Source organism: Carettochelys insculpta, chromosome 17 (assembly GCF_033958435.1).
Source record: "Carettochelys insculpta isolate YL-2023 chromosome 17, ASM3395843v1, whole genome shotgun sequence".
Taxonomy (NCBI): Eukaryota; Metazoa; Chordata; order Testudines; family Carettochelyidae; genus Carettochelys; species Carettochelys insculpta.
In genome coordinates, this window is record NC_134153.1 from 22,222,017 (window position 1) to 22,244,016 (window position 22,000).

Here is a 22,000-nt window from a genome sequence, read left to right on the forward strand (position 1 = left end):
GTGTTAGTGCTGAGCTCTTCATGCTTTGCAGAGGCTCTCTGGGTCACCCCCATCAGGCAGCTCAGGGCTGCGGCTACCAAAGCTGAGGAGCAGGGAGCAAAGCCCGCCGTGACTCTTGGTGCCTGGCTCTGGGCACAGGGCAGCCAGAGGTACTGGAACAATTCCTACAGTGGTGATGCTGGGAGCTGCTGAACCAGTCTGTCTGTCTTGTCTCTCATGGAAACCCCTTCAAGCCAGGGGATGTGGCAGCAAGCCGCACCCGTACTTCCAGCACCTCCTGGGGCTGCAGCATGCAGGCGTGTGGGGGATACACAAAGGAGCAGAAAGCTGCTGATGGCAGAAAGTGATCAGAGCTTATGCTGCTGTTTTCTGCAGGGTGAGCACTTCCCACTTGGTCGGCCGTTTGATACTGGAGTGGGGAGGGGCGGCACATGGACTCAAGCCTTTACTTGCAAGCTGGTGGCTTTCAGACCACAAGTCTGGCCTCTCCATCTCCCCAGCATCACCTCAGCATCACCAACGACATCTGCTCTGCGGCAGCCCCAGGTCTGGCGGTATGGGTGCAGCTGGACAGCCCTGCCAGGGTGATGCATCCAAGCAAGATTGTTTGGATACAGAATGCTCCACCTACACCTTCCAAGGTGCCAGGCGAGGCTCCTCTGTGCAGGACAGTGGGACGTGTCCTATGGGTCTGCTAGGAGCTCACAGGCACTGCACACGAGCCAGGTGATGCAAGTTGCCCAGGAACTGGTTACAGGGGCTGGACCAAGGTCCAGTGTGCTTCAGTCAGCAACAGTGAGAACCGGCAACTGTAAATTATAAAGTGCTGCATGCTGGGAGAACTCTCTTGTCTCTGTGGGGAAACACCTTCAGGAGGTCCCAGCCCTGAAGCTGCAAGCAGGGGGCAAAGAGAGAGGCGATGGCTGGGATGCAGTGCTCCCTGTAAGCTGAGCACTTGGGTGGCCACCAAGGAGAGAATGAGGTGCCACCCAGCTGATCAGCAGAGCGCTTACAGCCGGCAGCCTGTGTTTCTACTGGTGGTGCGCATATGCACATGCCTTGGTGCACATAACAACATTTATTCTGCCCATGGATAGAAAAAATTAGAGGGAACCCTGCTGGGATGTTCTCCTGTTCTGTGTCTTCTTGCAGAATCCCACTTGGCCCCTGGTAGCTTGTCTGGAAGGATCAGTGGGGGGTGTTTGAAGGTCAATAGCTGCAGAGCACATTGGGGAGACTCAACCTGGCCCCTCAAGATTGTGTAAGAGCCTCGGAGCAGGCTCACCTCATCACAAGGCACCCGCTGCAGGCAGAGTGTTCCTCTGCCACGCTGGCCTTGGAATCTCTCCTCTCTGCAACTGAATTGGGGTAAGTGGGGTTTTTGCCTCCACTTTCCACCTCTCATTGGTGGTCACTGATTCTGTGTTTGTGGAAAGTCTGACTTAAGAGTTTCGTATTTTCCTACCCCCGGCGTAACCACCAAAGGGCTAGGTCTGTGGTCGATGTGACTGGATTTGCACACACTTGCCTATAAACACCACCATCTGCAAACACACACTCACCACACAAAGGACAAACCTCTCACACCTCCTCCCGTAAATGCGCCTACACGCAAACGCCCGGGCACTCTTGCACAAATGCAGATGCCCATTTACGCGCAATATAAATGAGCATCCGCACCCCTTCCCCCACCACCGGCACACACCCAGGCATGTGTCCCTGGGCACACATCCGAGTGGCCTGCACAGTCTCACCCATGTGCACAGACACCGAGCCTTTGTTTTCTCTCTTGTTTGGCAACCGCAATAAAAAGTGCTGTATCTGGGAGCAGGAAGGCTGTGCTGGCTTGCCCCTCCCTTCCCCTTTCAGAGCTCTACGCCTGCAGATCTCTCCCAGCAGCCTACTTTTCGGGGAGAGGAAGAAGAGAGCAGCTCCTAGCGCTGGGGTCAGCCTGGCCTGAGCGGGAACCCCAAAAACCCAGCACTATAAGCCAGGTTTGAGTTTCTAGCTTGGCAGCAGTTGCCATAGCTACGGTGGCAGCACCTTGCAGATTGGTTTCCATAAGAGCTTGGTTACTATTTAACATCTCCACCCACATTAGCCCTGATTAAGTGAATCAATAAGATAACAGGAGAGGCAGGTTCTCTCGCCCTCCCTTTCTGCAGCCCCTCCTGCCTTCACCTAGCTCCTTGCACCTATATTTATTATTTTACACATTCTCAGTTGTCTGCCCAGGGGTTCCTATAGAATTAGTCGACGAGACATGGTCAATGTAATCGCCCAGCTAAGCGCTAAGATGGAGGCTTCATACGGTGAGTGCGTGGGTTACAATCTTCCTTGTTGGGTCTCTGGGCTCAGGGCAGGCATTGCTAGTGGGAGCGACTGACAGGGAAGGTCGGAAGCTACAGGCTGGTGGCGTGTGTGGCATTTACACTGCAGAGGCCCAATCCTTAGGGCTCTGCTCAGGCAAACTCCTCCCGACTTGAAGAGGTGTTTTGCCTGATTGAGCATGCTCCGGATTTGGCCCATAATAGACAAGGATTTGTGGGGTAGGGAAGGTCTCTGAGTAAGGACACCGGCCTGGAGGAGAGGGGGCTCTTTCTGGAATTCTCTTCACGGTGTTTTGCCGGCAGCAGGAGAAATCGGTGGCGTTCTCGGCAGGAGGAGCAGTGCCACGCAGCTGGAGGTGTGCTCGGGTCTGGGCCTGGCTGTCTGATTTGTTCTCTGACTGGTGAAAAGAACACATGGAATCAGCGGGGCTGAGAGGCAAAGTGAAAGCTGGGCCCGGTCAGGGTCCGTGCAGCGCTCGGGTGGTGCGTGGCAGATCAGTAACAAGGCAGGCTTTCCTCTCCGCTAGCCCTGGTTTCCCCCATAACGGTCAGAGATGGCTGACCACAAGGGGGCCGGTTTGTGGGACCTGCACAGTGCAAGAATCCCAGGCAGCAGTTTTAGCCCACAAGCAGAAAATGGCCTGACTGAGGCACACGCTGGCAGGTGTGCTATTGGTTAGGAATGCCTGGTTGCTGGAGGAGGTGCCCTATAGGTCCCTGCTTGGCAGTGAGGTTAGACCTTACTTGTGCACACAGGGCAGTTAGGAATGAGCAGGGAGAAGCACAAGGCAGTTCTGCATTATCCCCAGTGCTACAAGCTTGTTTTGCTTTTCCGGAATGCTAAAGCACTTCCTGTTAACTAGAGGGTGATGATCACTTTCCTCCTTTAGATGCTGCTATTATCATCATCGTTACCCCTTTTTTGACCCAAGCAAGGTTGCCAGAATTCACAGTTCCCTGGATTGTTTCCCTTATAAGAAATTGATGATGGACTCAGGTCTTCCTTTGATGTAACCCTCTTTATTTACAAAGAATGTGTCCCGTTCTAGTCCACTGAATGTGGCAGGAGCCAAATAACAGGAAACAGTTTCTTTACTCACAATTCCAAGCCAGCACCCTTTCCAAAAGCTCTTCTTTCTTGAGGAGCTGCTCCAAGGGCTTCTGTGGCTGTCTGTCTGTTCCTCCTGTCAGCTTCCCTGGTGTTTCTCGACGCTTCTCTCACAGAGAGACACTTGCAGCTCCACCAGTCAGTGCCCCAGCCCCTGGGTGTGCTACATCTTTTTCTTGGATAACACTTTGGACCATATGGTTCAGCTTCCACTCAAGCCTTGTTTGGGGGGAGGATCCTATTAGCTCAGCTCGCTACAAAGGAGCTCGGTTGCTTTGTACATTTATCCTGAATAAAAGAGAGCCGTTACACCCACCAGCTGGCAGCGGGACCGAAGGGACTCGGAGTTTCTTAAGCAAAATTGCCAAGGCCAAGAAAGATGAAACAACCAGTCCGGCTGCCAGCTAAGCTTGCCTAAGTCACCATCTTGCCTGTGCCCGGTGGTTGCACGCGTTCACAAAGAGCACAACACTGGTGACGGAAGTCTTCTGACCTGGCACTGGCTGGGCACTGACTCTTTCACCCTATCCCCCGACCCCAGTCTGTCCCTGTTCTGTAGAAAAACACTGAATCCTCCAGAGGGCTGTTCAGTCTGACAACTTGTGCCTGTCCTGCAGTCACTGTTAGGAACAAAGAGCAGATGCACATTGGCATGGGGGGCATTTGAGATGTCCATGTGCCAGTGAACCCCTGGGAGCTATTTGTCCAGGTGGGATTGTGGTCACACTCTTTTTGCCAGCCTAAAACTGGATAAAAAGATGGTCACTTAAATATTCTCCAGATAGGTTTTCTGTAGACAGCAATGGACATCTCACCAGGAGCCTCTCTTTGGACCATGTCCTCGGTCAGTGCAAATCAGGGTCACTCTGCTTCATGGAGCTAAGCCTGTTTACACCAGCTAAGGCTCTGGCCTGTTGTTACCTTGCCTCAGGGCTTACGTTAAACACCATCAGTAAGATTTGATGGAGCAGGAGAACTGGGGACATCTCATAAAATACATTCTGGTCTGTAATAGCTTGTGTGCCTTTGAATATCCCATACATGCCATGGTCTGGCTGGCTGCAGTTTTCAATGGGCAAAAAGCCCAGATGATTTCACAGAGCTGTAGAAGTCAAGAGGAGGGAAAGGACCTCTGGAGTTAAAGTAGGGGTCTGCAACCTGCATGCAGCTCCTTAAGGACTTCTTTGTGGCTCCTGATGCTGAAATTGCAAAGTGAAAAAACAAAACAAAAACAAAAGAAAACCCTCCTGATGATTTTCGATAAACAGCAAACATCTACAGGCCTCAGAATGAACCACTTGTGTCTAAACTCTCAACAATGTGATCTTAAAACATTGGATAACTCCCCCTCGCGTTCTCCAGAGAGAGAAGGTTCAGGAATGAAAGTCAGGAAGACAGTGGTACAAACACACATGTTAAGTGTGAGGAAATAGAATATGTAAAAAGTTTGTAAGCATCCTGCACTAAACATCTATCCCATTACAAATCATTGTGTGTGCACTATTCTTAATGTAAGAGTTATAAAAAGTATGCTTCAATGTTCTTTATTAAGGACCGTTTCGTATTCACATACATCGCAGCTCTCGAATTATTGAGTTTTATACCAAATAGAAATCAATGGCTCTTCTTGCTCTTTTGGTTGCCAACCCCTGGGTTAACGTGAGCTCTGAAGTGGGTCATCAGTTTTTTATGAACAATGGTTTGCTGCTCTTTGAGTCAGCCCCCTGCTTGTGTGTGCCAAGTCCCATTGCCTAGGGTCATGGGATGCTCAGTGACCAGGTTTGTTCCAGGAGCAGCTCACACAAATGCTTGCACTTTCGAAACCACATGCACAAAGGAGCCTGATCCTGCAAGGATCCAACTGACCTCAAGGAGGCCCTGAGCACCCTGCAGGGTCAGGCCCAAACTTAGAATAATCCTTGTTGGGTGTAGAGAGTGGTCAGGGCTCTCCAAACACCTCCAGAGACATGGCTCCTCTGCAGAGGTCCCTCTTCTAACCAGGGCCAGACACACACAAGAGCTGGCGTTGCAGGCAGATGGCACAAGCCAGGGGTCTGTGCTGCAACCTCAGAGAGGTGATCATCGTAAGGCGTGATATGACTGATGGGGTCAAGGCGTCAGGAGAGGAAGTGTCCGGGGAGAAGCAGGGCCTTCCAGGCACAGACGTAGCAAGGGGCAAGGGTGCGAAGATGTAGGTGGCTGAGAGAAGCAAAAGGAGCAGCTAGGAGAGCAGGGCAGATGGCACAAAGGAATCAAGGTGCTAACACGTCCTTAGTTTGCCTCGTCGATTGAAACCCTTCGGGCAGGGGCAGGTCTGTTACTGTGTGCCCACATCCGGGCCCTAGAGCAACAACAATTCACGACATAGGTAGGAAGCACACAGTGAAGGGTCCGAGCTGAGCACAAGGACAGAACGTGTACTTGTTGCAGAAAGCGGCTGCAGTGCTAGAAGTGGGTTTGATGCCCCCTGATATGGCCATCTCACTGCCCACCCTCAAACCCTGGCTAGTGCATGGTCACTCCTTTGGCACGTCTGCCAACACAGCTCTGTCCAGGCTGGTTTCAACAATTCAGGCAATTTTCTCCCACCACCTGCTCCTCAAGAATGGATCCTCCCACCCCTGATCTGTTTTGTCTAGCAGGGATGAAGCTGTGCATGCCTAGCTGCAGAAAGGGAAGGATGAGTGTGATTCTCCCACTGGGCAGAGAGAGCCCTGGCTGCAAAGGCTTGGAGGTGCAGACACCCCCAGCCTGAGTCCTCCTGCACTGAAGATGTTTGTGATATGCGTCTGACTTGGAGGCGGGGGGTTGCGATGTCTCTCCCCCTCCCCCACAATAAAGAGCACGTCTTTATTCAGCCGTTTGCGGTAGTAGCAGCCAAGCAGGGCTGAAGGCAATCTATTAACTCACTTATTGGTAAAGTCAGTATGTCCCCATGCGCCTCGCTTTACCAAGAGCAGCGGTTTGCCAGCCTCAAACATCGACAAGATTTCCTGGGAACTTTTAAACAAGCCGAGTCAAATATTCCTCCAGCTAATTTTCTCCTAGAGTCCAGCCCCGAACAAACGCCAACGAGAGGCTGGGAAGAGCTTGCAGGTTGCGTGTGGGACACAAGTGGGAGGCAAGCACTGTCGTATCAGCTACGCTTGGGAAGAATTACTCCACATCTCACCTGCAGAGCTGGTCTCCCCATCTGTTTCATGGATAAACAAAAGAGAGCTCGCAACAGACACTCTCTGTTTGATAGTCCCAGGAAAGACCTGCCAAGTCTGCCTGAGTCAGAGGCCTTTGGGAAAAAAAACAACAAAAAAGGCGTCTCCCAGACTAAAGCAAGAGGAATCACTGGAGCTGCAGAAGGTTAAAAAGTTATCTAAATACAAGTGGAGGAAAATGTGGCTGAGAGCGGGACCTCAGAGAGCCTCTGGCACGAATCAGAGTTTGGGTGAAGGATTCTTCAGACAAAAGCTGGAATCTTAGTTCTGTAGGGCCACTCTGGAAAGGAAGGGCAGGTCAGCCTTTATGATAGATGGATAGGTAGATCAGTAGATCGCTAGATAGTGTTTAAGTGGTGCAAAGTGGACAGAAACAGCCACTGAAGAATTTCCCGTGGGCAGGGGAACTCTTCCTGCTATAAAGCTGGTGAAGGTGTCACAGCTGCCTTTTAGGAGATGGGAGAGGAGCCAGACCAGTCCAGCCAAGGCCACTGCTTTGCATTGTCCCTCACATGATAGTGACTTAAGATGGAATTCAATGGGTGGAGGGGGGAAGTGCAAAAGGGGGCAACTGCCCTGGGGCCCAGTGAGCCAAAGAGGTTTTGGCTCTAACTGCAGCTGCTGCTGCTGTGATCTCAGCAGCAGCAGCCAGAGACCTGGGCAGTTTAAATCACTTCTGGAGCCCTGTGTAGCACGGTGCAGAGCCCCAGACAACGCTGCAGCAGTGCAATCCAGGTGGCCTGAGCGACAGCTGCTCCAGCGCTGCCCTTTCTGTCTGTGGCCACGCCCCTTCTGAGAGTGTGGCTCCGCCTCTCCCCACCTTGCCCAGGTCTGTCAGCTCAAAATCCTAGGACTAGGTGCGGGCTAGTGGTTAGAACAGGGATCCACAACAAAAGGCGGGAGGCCTGTGGTCTGTTACCAATATTGTCGCTGCTGAACTTGGCCATGTGACTCAAGCTCCCCTGCCTCAGTTTATCCCCCTTCCCCAGTAATCTGGGTGTAATGCTGAGGGAAAGGCTGGGAGAATCTTATGTGCCAGAGAAGTGCTGAATAAGATAAGGAGTAATATTTGTGTCAAGGGTTTTCTTTTCCTTTGGCCACGGTGGAGGAAAGGAAGAGCGAAGTGCTAATGATGCTGGCAATTACCCCATTTGCATGTGCTGGCTTATTAACTGCACGCAGAATCGGCTAACAATTGCACCCAACGTTGCACAGCTAAATTTAACAGAACGTGATTATGATTGTTTGAGTGTGGGAGAGACATTCTGGTAGTGCCGTGAGGATCAGGGCCATCAGACACAACTTACGTAAAGATGTGCTTTCTGCCCCCAATTGCTTACCCTCAGTTTCGTTGTTCATTCCAAGGAGCCAGCTAACAAGTTGGGAAGGAGCACACCACGGTGTTAGGTCTGTGAGTGTCTGGGGAAGGATTTACCTGCTGGAAAACAGCTGAGCAGGGTTTTCCACGACATTGAAGAACAGGCAAAGTGACTTAAACGCTAAACAAAGGGGAGTTCTTTACTTTAGCAGCCCTGGACTTACCTACCATGATGTCTCTTAGAGCTCAGAGGCTCTTTAGTCATGAAAACGTCCCCACTGTATAACGAAATGCCTGGGATGTGGAGCTGAGGGCCGTGCAGTGTCTCTGCCCAGAGACACGGCAGATCCCATTCACTGCATGTGTGGGGTGTGGGGAGAGCTTGAGATGAAAGGTGGGTTCTGTGCAGTTTTGTAGCAATGCAGCTGACAGTCAGGGGAACTGAAAGGATCTCTGGGCCCCTGGGCAATGGCAGGGGAATCTGGTTCCATGCTCCCAGAAGGGGCCGGCCTCAGGCCAAAGGGGCGGGCTGGGGCGGGGACGCTGGAGCGTGCCGCCAAGCTCTCAGGCGGTGATTCTAAAGAGCCCAGAGTTCCAGCTGCCACGGCTCCCACAGTAGTGACAGCTCAGAGTCCCAGGCCCTTTACAATTGACAGGCCCCAGGGCAATTGCCCCCGTTCACCTCCACCTGACACCCCACGGACACTAGCGACGTTGCCATGTTCTGAGCTAGTTCCACATAATTCTGTGGCTTTTGATAAGGGAGAGAGAAACAAGCGTCACGATTCATAGTCTGTGAAATTTAACCCTGGGCTGCGAGCCAGCACCAGGCCTGTGCAGCATTTGAAGTCCCATCTCAGGCCTACGTTGTGGTCTTTAAGGGGAGAAGATTTCTCCCTGAATCAGAAGCAATATTTTGTATTCCACCAGTTTTTGTTTTTAAGAACGGCCAGACTTGGTCAGACCAAAGATTCATCTCGCCCAGTCTCCTGTCTTCCAACTGCGGCCAGTACCAGGTGCTGGAGACGAAATTTACAGAAGAAGCAATCAAATGATCCATCCTCTGTTGTCCATTCCCAGCTTCTGCCAAACAGAGGCATCCGTCCTGCCCAGTGAGTTTCATTTCTAAGCAACAGCACAAGGCTGGTGGACAATGTGGCTGTGCTGATGGAAGTCCTAGTTAAACAGCTCTTTAACTATAAACATAATAGCACATGCTGTCTGTCTGAATGGTGGTCCCACAGTGCAGCTTTATGATCTATACACAGAGCCCTAGTAAAATGCAACCCACTTCCGGGACAACAGCCAGCATAAGCTACAACAGCAGAGCTTAAATTTGTATTGCAAATAGTTTTGTCTCCCCACACTGACATTTCCTTATCCCCTTGGTGATGGTCTGACTCCCACTGGTAGGCCTTGTTTGGACTGTAAGGTGCTGTCCAGACTAGGGACTTTCTCTACAAATGCCCCACTGCTGGGGACATTGTTTCAGCTTAGCAATGCTGGGACCTGTAATACAGCTAGATCCCCAGCAAAGTTTCATGTAATCCTGTTCAGGAGCAGGCCTAAGGAAAATGGTTCTAAATGCCAGCAGTACTGTAGCTGCTTATCTATTCCGGGACTCTTGTCACTGATGACACAGGTGGGTAGATGGAACCATCTGTTTCGTTTCCTTCTGCCTTTAAACAATGAGCCCCTTTTCTGCACTCATATGCAGCACCTAGGAAAGTTCATTCAGTCTCCGGGGCTGTGTCTTCACGTGCCGCTTCTTCCGGAAGCGGCATGGTAATGAGTCATCCAGAAGATGCTAATGAGGCACGGATGTAAATTTCCCATGCCTCATTAGCATATGGCCATGTCAGTTAGAGTCTGGAAGAAGCTCTTCCAATCTCCAAAATACACATGCGGATGTGGGGCCCGTGGGCATCTTCCAAAAGGAGGAAGAAGGGGCTTCCGGAAGGAGAGTTTCCTTCTGGAAGATCCCCGCAGGCTGCGCGTCCATGCGCGTATTTTGGAGTCTGGAAGAGCTTTTTCCAGACTCCAAATCACATGGCCATATGCTAATGAGGCGTGGGAAATTTACGTCCACAGCTCATTAGCATCTTCCAGACGGCTCATTACCATGGCGCATCCGGAAGAAGCGGCACGTGACGACACAGCCCGTGTGTCCCGCCATTGGTGGGAAAGAGAGTTGCACTCTGCATGCAAAGGAATTACCCCAAAGTTCTTCAGGAGTTTGGGTGATTCAGAATATTGAGAATTAGGTACAAAGCTCTCCCCCAAAGGTTGCCAGCGTCAGTCCTGATCCAACCAAGGCTAACAGTGATCAAAAGTCAGTGCCATCTGCCTATTCAGTGGCCTGTCTCAAGTCCTACCTCTAGTGAGAACAATACGGTCATGGCCTGAAAGAGCAGGGAGACAAACTCCCTCTGGTAGCCCCAGTCGTTCCCAGTGGGAGTCACGTTCTCAGGAGGGCACAAAGGAAGCTCACACTGCTGCTGCTTAGCTGTGCTTACTTTGTGGCTAGACGGAGGGCTTCGGTCTGCATTACTGGCAGCCCAGCTGTGGTCTCAGGGCTCTAAATAAAGCTCATCAGCTGGACTAGGCTGTGCTGCTTGGTGCCCTGCCACATCCCAGCTGTTTTTGCGTTGGTGCTGTGAAAACCCCAACAGGCACCTCTCAGTGTGTCTCTGTTAACCACTGTCAGACTCACAACTAGGCACATAATGGGGAAAAAAGTCAGTGAATGTTTGTGCTCAGGCTCCTTTTGTGTTTGCTTTCCTCAAATACTCTAGCAAACAAGTTTCCTGGCAGGAATGTCTGTGGAAACAGTGACTGCTGCAGAATAGTCACAGAAGGCAAATTTCAGGTTTGAACTTGATTCGAAACAGTGGCCTGTGCCACCCACATATCCAATCAAACCAGCTCAAATTTGGAGTCTCAGCTCCTCTCTGGGAGCTGCTTCTGCAAAAGTTTGTGATCAAGAATTAGCCACAGAAACTAATCAATAAAGCATGTAAGTAAAGACTAAATGGACAAAATGGTTGGATGATTTGCAAAGATTAGGAAAAGTGACTCCATTCAAAATGTTTCACTTAGTACTAGTTGCTATGGAAAGGGGCATCTGCAGGGAACACGCAGGTACCTAAAACCATAAGGCTCTGCTGTTGGGTTTGTGAACCTCCGTGACTGGTGTAGCCAGTAGAGGGGGACAAAGAGCCATTCAGTGGTAGGATAGGTCTGGTTCTACCTCGGAGCTGAAAACTATCACAGAGCAACAGGGAAGCCAAGTTCCATTCTGATACACGCAACCTCACTACGTGTGTGCGCTCTCCCTCTCTCTCTCTCACACACACACACAGACACACACACAGACACACACACAGAGCAGCCAGACTTCCAAGCAGGACTCACAGTGCTCCTGGAGCAGCTATGAACCATCTCTCGCCCCTGCAGCAGCGCAATGGAATGGGGATTAGAAATGTCCTTTTTCCATTTCACCTGAGCATTGTGTATGCGCCGGCAGTAAAGAACACCACACAGTGCCTGCTTTAGGTTCATCCACAGAGACAGATGCCAACAGCACGGGAAGGACTCACACGTTGTAGTGGCTGGTGATTTAGTGAGCCTAACACCGTGACAACCACCAGGCAAAGGAACAGGAGGTGACATTCTTCTGGCTGGCGAGGCCCAAATGTTCAGAATCCTGCACGTGCCTGGGCACAAGTGACGCATCTGAGCCGGCTACACTAATTCCTCACTCCAGTGGCCAGTGACGGGGGGGTTGTGTCTGTGCTGAACGGCTACAGTAGTGCAGCTGCGCAGCGCTGCAAGTATGCCCCAGTCGTCAGAGGAGGTTCTGGAACAGCCTTTTGCTAGGTGTGGGCCGGGGGCCAACAACTCGATTCGAGTCCAGAGACCTCTGGATAAATCTCTGGGTGCAACCGCGTGGCTTGGGCTGGCAAAGGGCAGGCCTCAGCAGTTCTGGGGCTCATTTCCAGCTGAGGCCATATGTTCCTAAAAGCTCACCCTTCACGGTTTCAGCTGGCTGCAAGGGTCAGGGCGGGATTCCCCTCCCCCATGCATCCTGGAAAGGCTGGTTTTTGTTAAATCTCGTTTCTCTGAGGCATCAGGGCTGGCCACAGCAGATGAGTCATTGGCCAGGTGGGCCAGGGCTCTGATGTGGCACTGAGCGGTACTCGTCTGCAGTGCTCGGCTGGCTGCTTCTTGCTCACGTGCTTCGGCTCTCACTCAGGGGTGAGCAAACTTTTTACATCGAGCCACACTTTTGATCCCTGCACTCAGCAGGGCCCCCCCCAGCCAAACCTGTCTGATGTAACCCAAAGCGACGGACATTCCGGTTGAGTTCCTGTGAAAAAAAAAATAACCAAAACCTTTTGGCATGAATAAGACATTAATGGCACAAAATGTAAAATCGTTTTTAATCAGTATAGAAATGAGAATACGCAGACGTAAAAACAGTAACGTGCCAACATCTGTAATGAGCTGGATGAGTCTGAGACCAAGCAGCCGATTGTGCAGTGCCCCACTTATGATATTTCACACCCCCTGGGGGGACCTGCCCCTCATTTCACCCTGCTCCAATCTAACGGATTGTCATACTTTAGGTAGGAAAGGCGTTTTTCCCCAGGTCAGCTGGTCAGTGTCCTGTGGGATTTTCACCTCTCTCTGCAGTGCCAGGCTTATCTAGGTGGATCATTTCATTTCCCTCTCAATGAGGGGGGCCTCGGACACTGAGGCACCTTTGTCCCTCTATTCGCTGCCAATAGGCCATAACAGTTTAGTTTCTGTAATGCTGTGGTCCCTTCTCCATTGCCGGGGTTAGTGTGAAGGTGCTGGTGCCCACGTGTGACAGTCACTAGTCTTAACCCTATGGCACTGCATGCTTGGAGGTGGCAGGTACCTTTCACCTGCCTTCCATGCAGAAAACCTCCTGGGGCTGCAAATGGGTGTGTCTCAGATTATATACCAGCCACACCAGGGGAGGTGTCAGCAAGCCATACACTCAGCTTCCTGGAGTGGCATGGACACTGCTCAGCTTAGCCAATGTCAACAGACAGACTGGAGGAAGAAAGCAAAAGCCAAACACATGGGCACTTTTGAGAACAAGAGCTGTAAAACCTGTGCAAACCTGAACAAGTGGCACAACACCCTTTTATATGTGCAGAATCAATAGTCGGGCCCACCAAGAGTGTTTGCCGACACATATGCTACATCCGCTGCCCAGGGTTTCCCAAGGGTTGACTCAAGGCCTGGAGTCTTGAATGACGTTTGCAGAGCCCAGGTTCCTACCTCTGCATTTTGCTTTAGTGAAGCTCTCAAATCGCCAGCCTGCAGCCTCTCCCCATATGCCCTTAAAAGCTTTTCTAAAGGGCGTTTTTCCACTGCACCCCAAGTGCTCTGATAAACAGTGTGGGCTGCAGCCCACTCCCGCCCCCCAGTCGCAAGAGGTGTGGCCAGAGCATGGTGCGTGAAGTTGGATGTGTCAGCCCTTGGTACCAACGGTAACGCCATGCCTTTGGTTTCTGGCTCGCTACAGGAGTTTTGCCCCAAATCAGCAACATCTCCAGGGATGTCTCTCAGCCGTCGCCCAGAAATAAATGCCCCAGCCCAGCAAGCGGCCCCATTCCAGCTAACTTCACTCATGCACACTCAGCTGGTGGGACAGTGCTAATCCCGGGGGTCTGGGACGCCGACAGGAGACAGCAGCAAGCCCACTGTGGGACTCTAGGGTGCTGTGCAGCTGGATGTGTTGCGAAGGAGAAGCCACCAGAGCAGAAGAAAGGCCACCCCCGGGGGTAGATCCAAGTCTGCACACCACAGGCAGGGAAATGCAGAGGAGGCATTGGCTGAAGCAGTGTGTGGTCTCGGCTCTGTATTAATTAGGTGGGGTCATGGGATGTGGGGGCTCGGAGCCATTCCTGGTCCTGGTGCAGGAGCACAGTAGATCTTTTGCTCCCCAGGAGTCTGTATGACAGGTGTTGCCTTTGGCTTGTGTCCTGACGGGTGCAGTCAGCCCCTCCTTGCCTCGTCTTCCATGTCAGACACATTCCAGACCTCAAACCCCAACTGGGAATCGATCCAGCCTCACACTGATCCTGTGGGTTCTGTCTGATCAGGGCACAGACCTGTCAAACAACTGCAGGTCGTGAATATCTGTCTGGGAAGCAGCTCTTAGTTTGGAGCTTGTGGTGGAACCCGGGGGAGCAGGCGAGATTCCCGTGGGGTGGGGGCTGAGCGGAGAAGGGAGACACTGGGAGACCTGGAGCCTGCAGACTAGGTTTCAGTGGCTCCTAGCAATGGGGAAGCCTCTTCAGCCACCTGGACTCTGAAACCCCCATGCATAAGCACATGAGCTCTCAGATCCAGTGACCGGTTACTGGGCGATTAGGAGGCTCAGCAAGCGGGCAAGTCAGCACCCCTGGAGACATCTGGAGAAGTAACAGGGGCTTGAATTGTGCCTGGACTGGTGCATTCCAATCAGCCCCAGGCCCATTCTGCTCTGGCAGGGCTCATGCTGAACACAAGGGCAGGACAACAGCTGTTGGGTGGGAACATTCAATGCATTGCCTTTGAAACACCTTCCCCCATCCAGGTCTGGGGAGCATCACTAAAGTGCTGCTCACCCTCCACAACACCCCACCATCTCATTCCTTCCGGGGGTGGGGAGGAGTGGGATTCCCCTAGTGCACAAACAGCTCCACCGTGCAGTGTTAGAACTCAGCATTTGCTTCTCTGTCCGGCTGCACAAGGCTGCCAGCATGGAAATGGCTTAGCAGCACTGCTGCCAGACAGGAGCAGAAGGATCAATAGAGGCCACAGCACCCCAGTCCCTGAGATAAGGCCAGCAGTGGCTCTCTCAAGGCCTCCTTCTACTTTGCCAGCCAGCAATTCTCCTTATTTGCTAACAGGCCCGACTGCGCCTGTCCCTCCTGCATGCCACATGGCAAAGGGCCCCTCCCCTGGCGGGGGAGAAGGGACAACCTGCGATCCCTCCAGCGGAAAGCTCTTGCGTGTGTCACATGTTGAAGGACCTGGATTTCAGTTCCCTTGTCAATTTGCTGACAAATATCAACCTGATAGATACTCAGCCCTGCAAACCCTTCAGCCAGCAGCCTGGGTAAATAAAGAAGCCTTAGGCCATGCACCTGGCAGGTTCTGCTGAATGAAAGGGATAGTGCCAGAACCCCTCAAGAGCTTCCTGGTTGGTGGCTCCTGGGATTCTTAGCCTCGGTGCCCCTGCTGACTTCACCAGTTACAGTGCAGGAGGGAGGCAGGTGTCTTGCGCAGCCATGACCACGGGTGGCTTTGAAGGTCAATATCAGCACCTTGATGGCACTTGGGACTGAGCAAGAGGAAACCAGTGTGGCAAGACACACCCCCTCTGACTGAGCTGCAGCGTGTGTAGCTTTCACTAATACCCCCATACAGCAAGCAGTGCTGCTATGGTGAGACACAGGCAATCCCAAAGCGAGCCGATTCCCCAGAGTGCAGCCCATCTAAAGATGTTAGGCCACCTAACCAGCATATACTAACGCACTGACTGTAATGACAGCCCCACTGGGCTCTCCGTCCCAGTGCATTCGATAATTACACCCTTCCCTATGCTTCAGTAGAGGGGACTGTGGAAGTTGTGCCCCTCTGGGTAGCACAGGAAACTCGAAGTTTGCACAGAACCACGCTAAAAATAAAAACCTTTCGCTTTCGCCTGTGCTTGCCAAGCCGGCCTCACACGGAGTCAGTCTGCAAAACACAGCAAGGCGTGATTTCAAAAGCAGCCTCTGCCTTTGCACGTGCCGTTGTGCACCTGGGTTCCCTGTAAGCTGAGCGCTTGGGTGGCCACCGAGGAGAGATTCAGGGCCCACCCAGTGGATCAGCAGAGCACCCACATCCACCCCCACTGGGCAGCATGTGTTTCTATTGGTGGTGCACATCCACACATGCCTTGGGGCCCAGAACAAAATGCATTCTGCCCCCGGATGGAAAAACTTGGGGGGAAACACTGCTGTACACCCCCAACAGCTGCCCCTGGGTGTGTTCAGATAGCTGGGTGCCAGGCCAGAAGCCAGGGGGAGGATATGTTGAAAAGGTGGCCCAGAAGACACAGGGACCCCGAAGGGCATGGCTGCAGGGTGCAGATCTAGAACCACCTTATAATTCATGTCCGAACATTTGTCAGAACTCTAGGAAAGCTGTAACCCCATTGCCTCAACTCCTGCTTCCAATCAAATCTCATTGTGACCAGCATTAAGAGATTAGCTTAACCCTGCAGCCCACGCTCCGGCTGGGCTCCCAGTTACTTGCACTGAACACGGCTCCCTGTTCATAGCCATGCCGGGTAGAAAACCCTCTCTGAGGCTGAGACTGCTCTAGCTTCTTCCTGGGGCCCAGCGGATCTTCTGGAAAATGAATGGCAGCAGCTATGACTTGCTCCAGGAGACAACAGGTACCGGTACTAGGTCTTTAACTTTACAGTCAGCCTAGTGAGGAGAGAATGGTATTTTCAGAACAGCCGTGGTGAACGTTCACACAGATGAATTCAGCAGAGCTGTGCTAATGACCCTCCCCCTCACCTGCCCACACACTGGACTGCCCCAAAATCCCAGTCAGAGAAAACAGGAGAGCACAGAGAAAGCTCTTGGGCACCTGGGTGTCAGCACATGAAGGGATCCCACAAGGCTAGGCAGGGGGGTGCTGCCTTGCCCTCAGGTACCTGGTGTATAACAATCCTGGCACTGCTCTGGTTCATGACTCTCCCGTGCCTACATTTCTCCTAAGCCCCCATCTGCTCCATATATTTTGCAGCTGGTTTAGGGTGACAGAGCTGTTGGCAGCCAGCACGGCCTTCTCCTTTATTTACAGTGACTGAAAAATAGGTTGAGGACTTGACCCTCAAAGGATTCACCCCCGTTACCTAATTCCATTTCAGGCCTGCAAAAGTATGTGTTCACAGCAGCTGGGTTTGAGCCTGCTAGCCCTAGCAGACAGACTCACACTAGCGAGGTTCAAGCTAGTATGTTAAGAATAGCTATGTGGCCATTGTGGCTCTGGCAGTGACTCGGGATAGACCCAAGTTCTGGTCCCTAGACCAAGTCTCCGCTGGATACGGCTATTTCTAGCCTGCCATCTCAAGCCCCACAAGTGCAAGTCTGCTGGCCAGGCCTGGCAGCTGCAGTGTAGACAAAGAAATCCCCAATTACTCTGCAATTATTCTACTCTTTACTCCATAAGGGTGAATTGTGCAGTGAGGTGACTGTGATGTCCCCGCTGCTCGGGAATGACAGGACTGCTAAGAATAACAATACAAAGGTATCAAATGCCAGGGTTCCACTTTACTGGTCAGCCAACAAGGAATTAACTCCTTGGGGTTTGATGTCGGTGTGGCTGAAATCAGGAACTTTGCTTGGACATCACAAGCCCAGCCAAGTAGGTCTTTCATTTCAGATGAGAATGTACCATTTCGAGGTGACACACTGTGATGTCTATGGTGACAGGGTCTCCTCGCTTAAAGTGGTGCTTTGTGAGGAGAACGTATTTGAGTAAGAAGGGGTCTCTTCTCTGCTGGGTGCAGGGGAAAGCAGCCTCATACCAACCTGAGGGGTGCAGATGTCAGGGGAATGCAGTGCAAACTGGAAACTGCTCGCTATTCATCCCACATGAGGCTGCAGAATTCAGCACCAACAAATACCCGAGTGGGAAATGCCCCTGTGATCTGGGGTGAGCTCTGTAACCCCACCTGGTACGACAGACTGTTCCTGCCTTAGGCCTCAAGTTGTGACTGCCGGTCCAGAGCAGGGTAATCCAGCCCATAAATTCAGTGTCAGGCTCTATGCAGCCACTAACACAGATTTTGGCTGCCAGCGAGTCCACCAAACAAACATCAAAGGCTTTCTTTGCAGCGCTTGAAGGCAAGGTTCTGACCTGGACCTGGCATTCTGAGTTACCACAGAGTACTCTTCTCTGTCCCGGTTTCACCCCATGCTTGTTCTCACTACCAGTAGGCAAACCTTCTTAACTGGCCTGCCAGCTCCTGATAGATCAGCATCTCCTCCTGGCCCTTCCAGGCCCCTGTAATACTAAGTTTCGTTGGTAGCCCTGTGGGTTCACCGTGAGCAGGGTGTTGTTAGGGCGTGAACATCATCAGCTGAGAAGTCCTGTGAGACCCCATCATGCTGCCTCTAGTAATTCCCTGGGCTGGGCTCTTTGCTGAAAGTGAAGTGGATGGGGATGTGGCTGATGACAGGGGATGAGGAACTTTGCTGGTCAGGATCCTATGCTCTCTCTGGACCAACCTGCCACACAGAACTCAAGGCTCAGAAGCTGGTGGGCAGAGGAAGGAAAACAAGTCACAGGACTGTGGGGGAGGGTCAAATAATTGCGGTCCGTGTGTTACGTCTAGCCATTCTGCCAGGGTATAAGTACTGGGTGGATAAATGTGCATTAACAGGCCTTGAGGTAGCTGCGGTGCTTTGGGCAGGAACTTGAACTCCCAAACCTAGTCAGAGAGCCCAAGGTGTAGCCTGAGCTGCAAGAGCCACATGTTAATTTTTGCTTGCTACCTCAGCCTCACTAGGATGAGTCTGTCTACTTGGAGGCTCACTTGGAGATGCAATGTAGACATACCCCGATCGGCCTCGGGGGAAAGCAGCTGGCCCCCGGCTCCAGCAGAAACAAAGGAACACTCTAGAACTCAGTCCTCATTTAGGGCCCATGCTTTGGCTGAAGCTACTGGGAAACTATCCCTCAACAGAATCCAGCTCCACTCTCCTGGCTGGTATGCCGCTAGTGAAGCCTGGCATCGGGTGCTGGGAGACAAAGCTTTAACCCTTCACCTGCAAGTCACTGGGTCATGTCTAATTCTCTCTATAGCCTAACATTGGCGTATAGTGCTGCTGCCAGTCCTGCTGACAAGGAAGCGGGGCAAGGAGGCAACTGCCTTGGGGCCCAGCAATTCAAAAGGAGGCAGGTGTTTTGGAAACTGAGTTGGACCATCTCAGGGTAGGGAATATTGGATGCTCCAGATGCCAAATTCATAGGCTGAAACTGGACAAATCCCTTCAGAAAATGGGAGACAAAGTAAGTGATGATGGAATTATTCCTTCTAGCCCTCGCCCCTCTGCAAGCTGCACGGCGCCAGTCCTAGTCAGGAAGCTACTTGTGAGTGCCACATACACAAACTCCTACCTCTCCAGGTCTGAGGCTACGTCTACACGTGCACCCAACTTCGAAATAGCTTATTTCGATGTTGCGACATCGAAATAGGCTATTTCGATGAATAACGTCTACACGTCCTCCAGGGCTGGCAACGTCGATGTTCAACTTCGACGTTGCTCAGCCCAACATCGAAATAGGCGCAGCGAGGGAACGTCTACACGCCAAAGTAGCACACATCGAAATAAGGGAGCCAGGCACAGCTGCAGACAGGGTCACGGGGCGGACTCAACAGCAAGCCGCTCCCTTAAAGGGCCCCTCCCAGACACACTTTCATTAAACAGTGCAAGATACACAGAGCCAACAACTAGTTGCAGACCCTGTATATGCAGCACGGACCCCCAGCTGCAGCAGCAGCAGCCAGAAGCCAGAAGCCCTGGGCTAAGGGCTGCTGCCCACGGTGACCACAGAGCCCCGCAAGGGCTGGAGAGAGAGTATCTCTCAACCCCCCAGCTGATGGCCGCCATGGAGGACCCCGCTATTTCGATGTTGCGGGACGCGGATCGTCTACACGTCCCTACTTCGATGTTGAACGTCGAAGTAGGGCGCTATTCCCATCCGCTCATGGGGTTAGCGACTTCGACGTCTCGCCGCCTAACGTCGATTTCAACTTCGAAATAGCGCCCAACACGTGTAGACGTGACGGGCGCTATTTCGAAGTTACTGCCGCTACTTCGAAGTAGCGTGCACGTGTAGACGCAGCCTGAGTGAACTATCCAAGGACTCCCTGTGTTTCACTGGAAAAATTAGTTTTCCTCAGGTCAGCGATGGGCAACCTAGGTTAGTGAGTGGGCCACATGAGTAGCCCTCCTTCATCTCAGTGGGCCTCACGCTTGCTGTAACTAAGACAGTCTCCCGGGAGAGGGCAGTTTTGCTAACTGCGCTTGCGTACGCAGGATTTCAGGATGTGCCGACTGAACTGTAGCAATGCTTTGACTGGATGTCGAGGGAGCACACAGCTCCCACTGTCAATCTTGTGGGCAATCAGCACGCCCCCTCACTTCACGTGTGTATCATTTTAGTAATACCAGTAAGAACAAAACTACGCAGGCAGAAACCAACAGAACCTGGCAAGCCTGCTGTGGACAATGGTAAACAAAATGTTTTGTGGTCCACACATAGAAAACCAATGCGTCACTTGTTGCCCACCACTGCCCTAGATGGGGCTAAATAAATTCCAGGCTGGTCGCTGCACTCCTTCTGTCTACGCTTTCTAGCAGCACCCCTGAGCTCAATTCTGACTTGACTGCAAGGCACATGAACCTAAGAGTGACACTACAGTCACATGCCTGGCGTATGTTGCCAGATGAGGATCGATGGGTGGAACTCTACAACACCCTGTAGAGAAATTGGTTCTGCAGTCACAGCCAACTAACAATATTCTGATGCCCTTTGTGAGATGGGTTGGTACTAGTCCACAAAGCAATTCCTGGGTTGTTGGCACTCTCAGAAGAGAGGCCAAGGATTGACTGGAACATGGAGAATGAATGCCCATCTCTCCACAGAAGCAGTCTCAGGTCAGTTCTGCCTGCATTGCCCACATGACAGAAGTAGCTTCTGTTCTGTAGGTGCCTGTCCTTCAGTGTCATTCTGCAGAGCTAACGGTTTCCCCCTTCCCACTGGAACTAAAATCCATTTCAATCTACCAGGGAGAAAGAAATTATGGAGGGATGTGGCTTTTTGTCAACCATTCCCATCTTGTTTCTTCTTCTGACACAAGCTGCTGCTTCCGAGAAGCTGCCTGGCCCGAGCCCTGCTGTCAGCCATCTCGCTAGATAAAGTTGTCCTCTGCCAGCATGTTTTGATGAAACCTGCTCTGGGAGCTCTTGGACTGGGAGTTATTCCCAGTTAATCATTGCATTCTTTATCAGTTGATGATTGATTTAGAAAGGTTCATGGCTTCAGTGCCTGAAACATTGAGTTGACTCAATTTATACAGTTTATGGTCATAATATATTTTAATGCTTTTATTACAGAAGAAGCCATTAGCCCAGGGGCTGAGGGAACTAATTGGGACAAATAATAATGTTATTCTGCCTGTAAGTTCCGGGTTCAGCTTAAAGGGGAACGAATGTTTTTTCGCAGTGAGATGCATTATTTTGGAAGTTAGCCAGGTGGCACTACAGCATCCTTAGCTGTGTGGTTGATGGGACGGTTTGGATTATAAAACTTTCCTGTTATGGAGTTACTAGCAGCTCTAGTGCCCTAGCATTACATAGATGACATCTTTTGTCAATGAGCAAATCAGAAATATTGGGTGCAGATGTCAGCCAGTGTATCTGCCTTTGCGGAAGAGTGTCTGGGGCTTTGTCTATTTTTGGCCAACTCCAGAAACCAGGATTATCCCAGAATCTAAAGACTGGGACTCTTATTTTAAATGTCCAGCTTGATTTTTTCTTTTGCTCCACTTCTATCCATCTCCTCCTCCACCTATGTGGTTCTGCTGCCTCCTGGTTACAGATGCCCTTTATGTGTCTCTGAAGAGTTCTCAGTTCCCATCAGAACTTTCCTTGGTCTTTTCTGGATTCTGCACAATTTGCCTAGCTCTGTATCTTGCATTAGAATGCCCCAAATTGCAAGTGAAATCTTCAGGTATTTTTGGTGTCATTTAATTCAAAGGGGCTTTGAGTAGCAAATAGCACATAATTTCTGCTGGGAATGGCTGGAGGAGATGGACGCGGCATTATCAGATGAAGTATTGTTCAGTATCATGGTGTAACCTAGGCTCACTCAGTATGGGGCTCTGTTCCCTTCTAGCGGTGGCTGGGCCACAGACAGAATTTGATGAACCTGCTACCAT

General features: G+C 51.6%; 1 protein-coding gene across 1 annotated transcript in view; it reads left to right on the top strand.

Moving 5' to 3' along the window:
• Positions 1-2,146: 2,146 nt before the first annotated feature.
• Positions 2,147-22,000, top strand: part of HNF4A (hepatocyte nuclear factor 4 alpha) — a 68,004-nt gene continuing 48,150 nt past the window's right edge. The window contains exon 1 of the mRNA XM_075011913.1: positions 2,147-2,312. Coding sequence (XP_074868014.1) covers positions 2,264-2,312 — 49 coding nt within the window. The 5' untranslated portion in view covers positions 2,147-2,263. The remainder of the gene's footprint in view (positions 2,313-22,000) is intronic.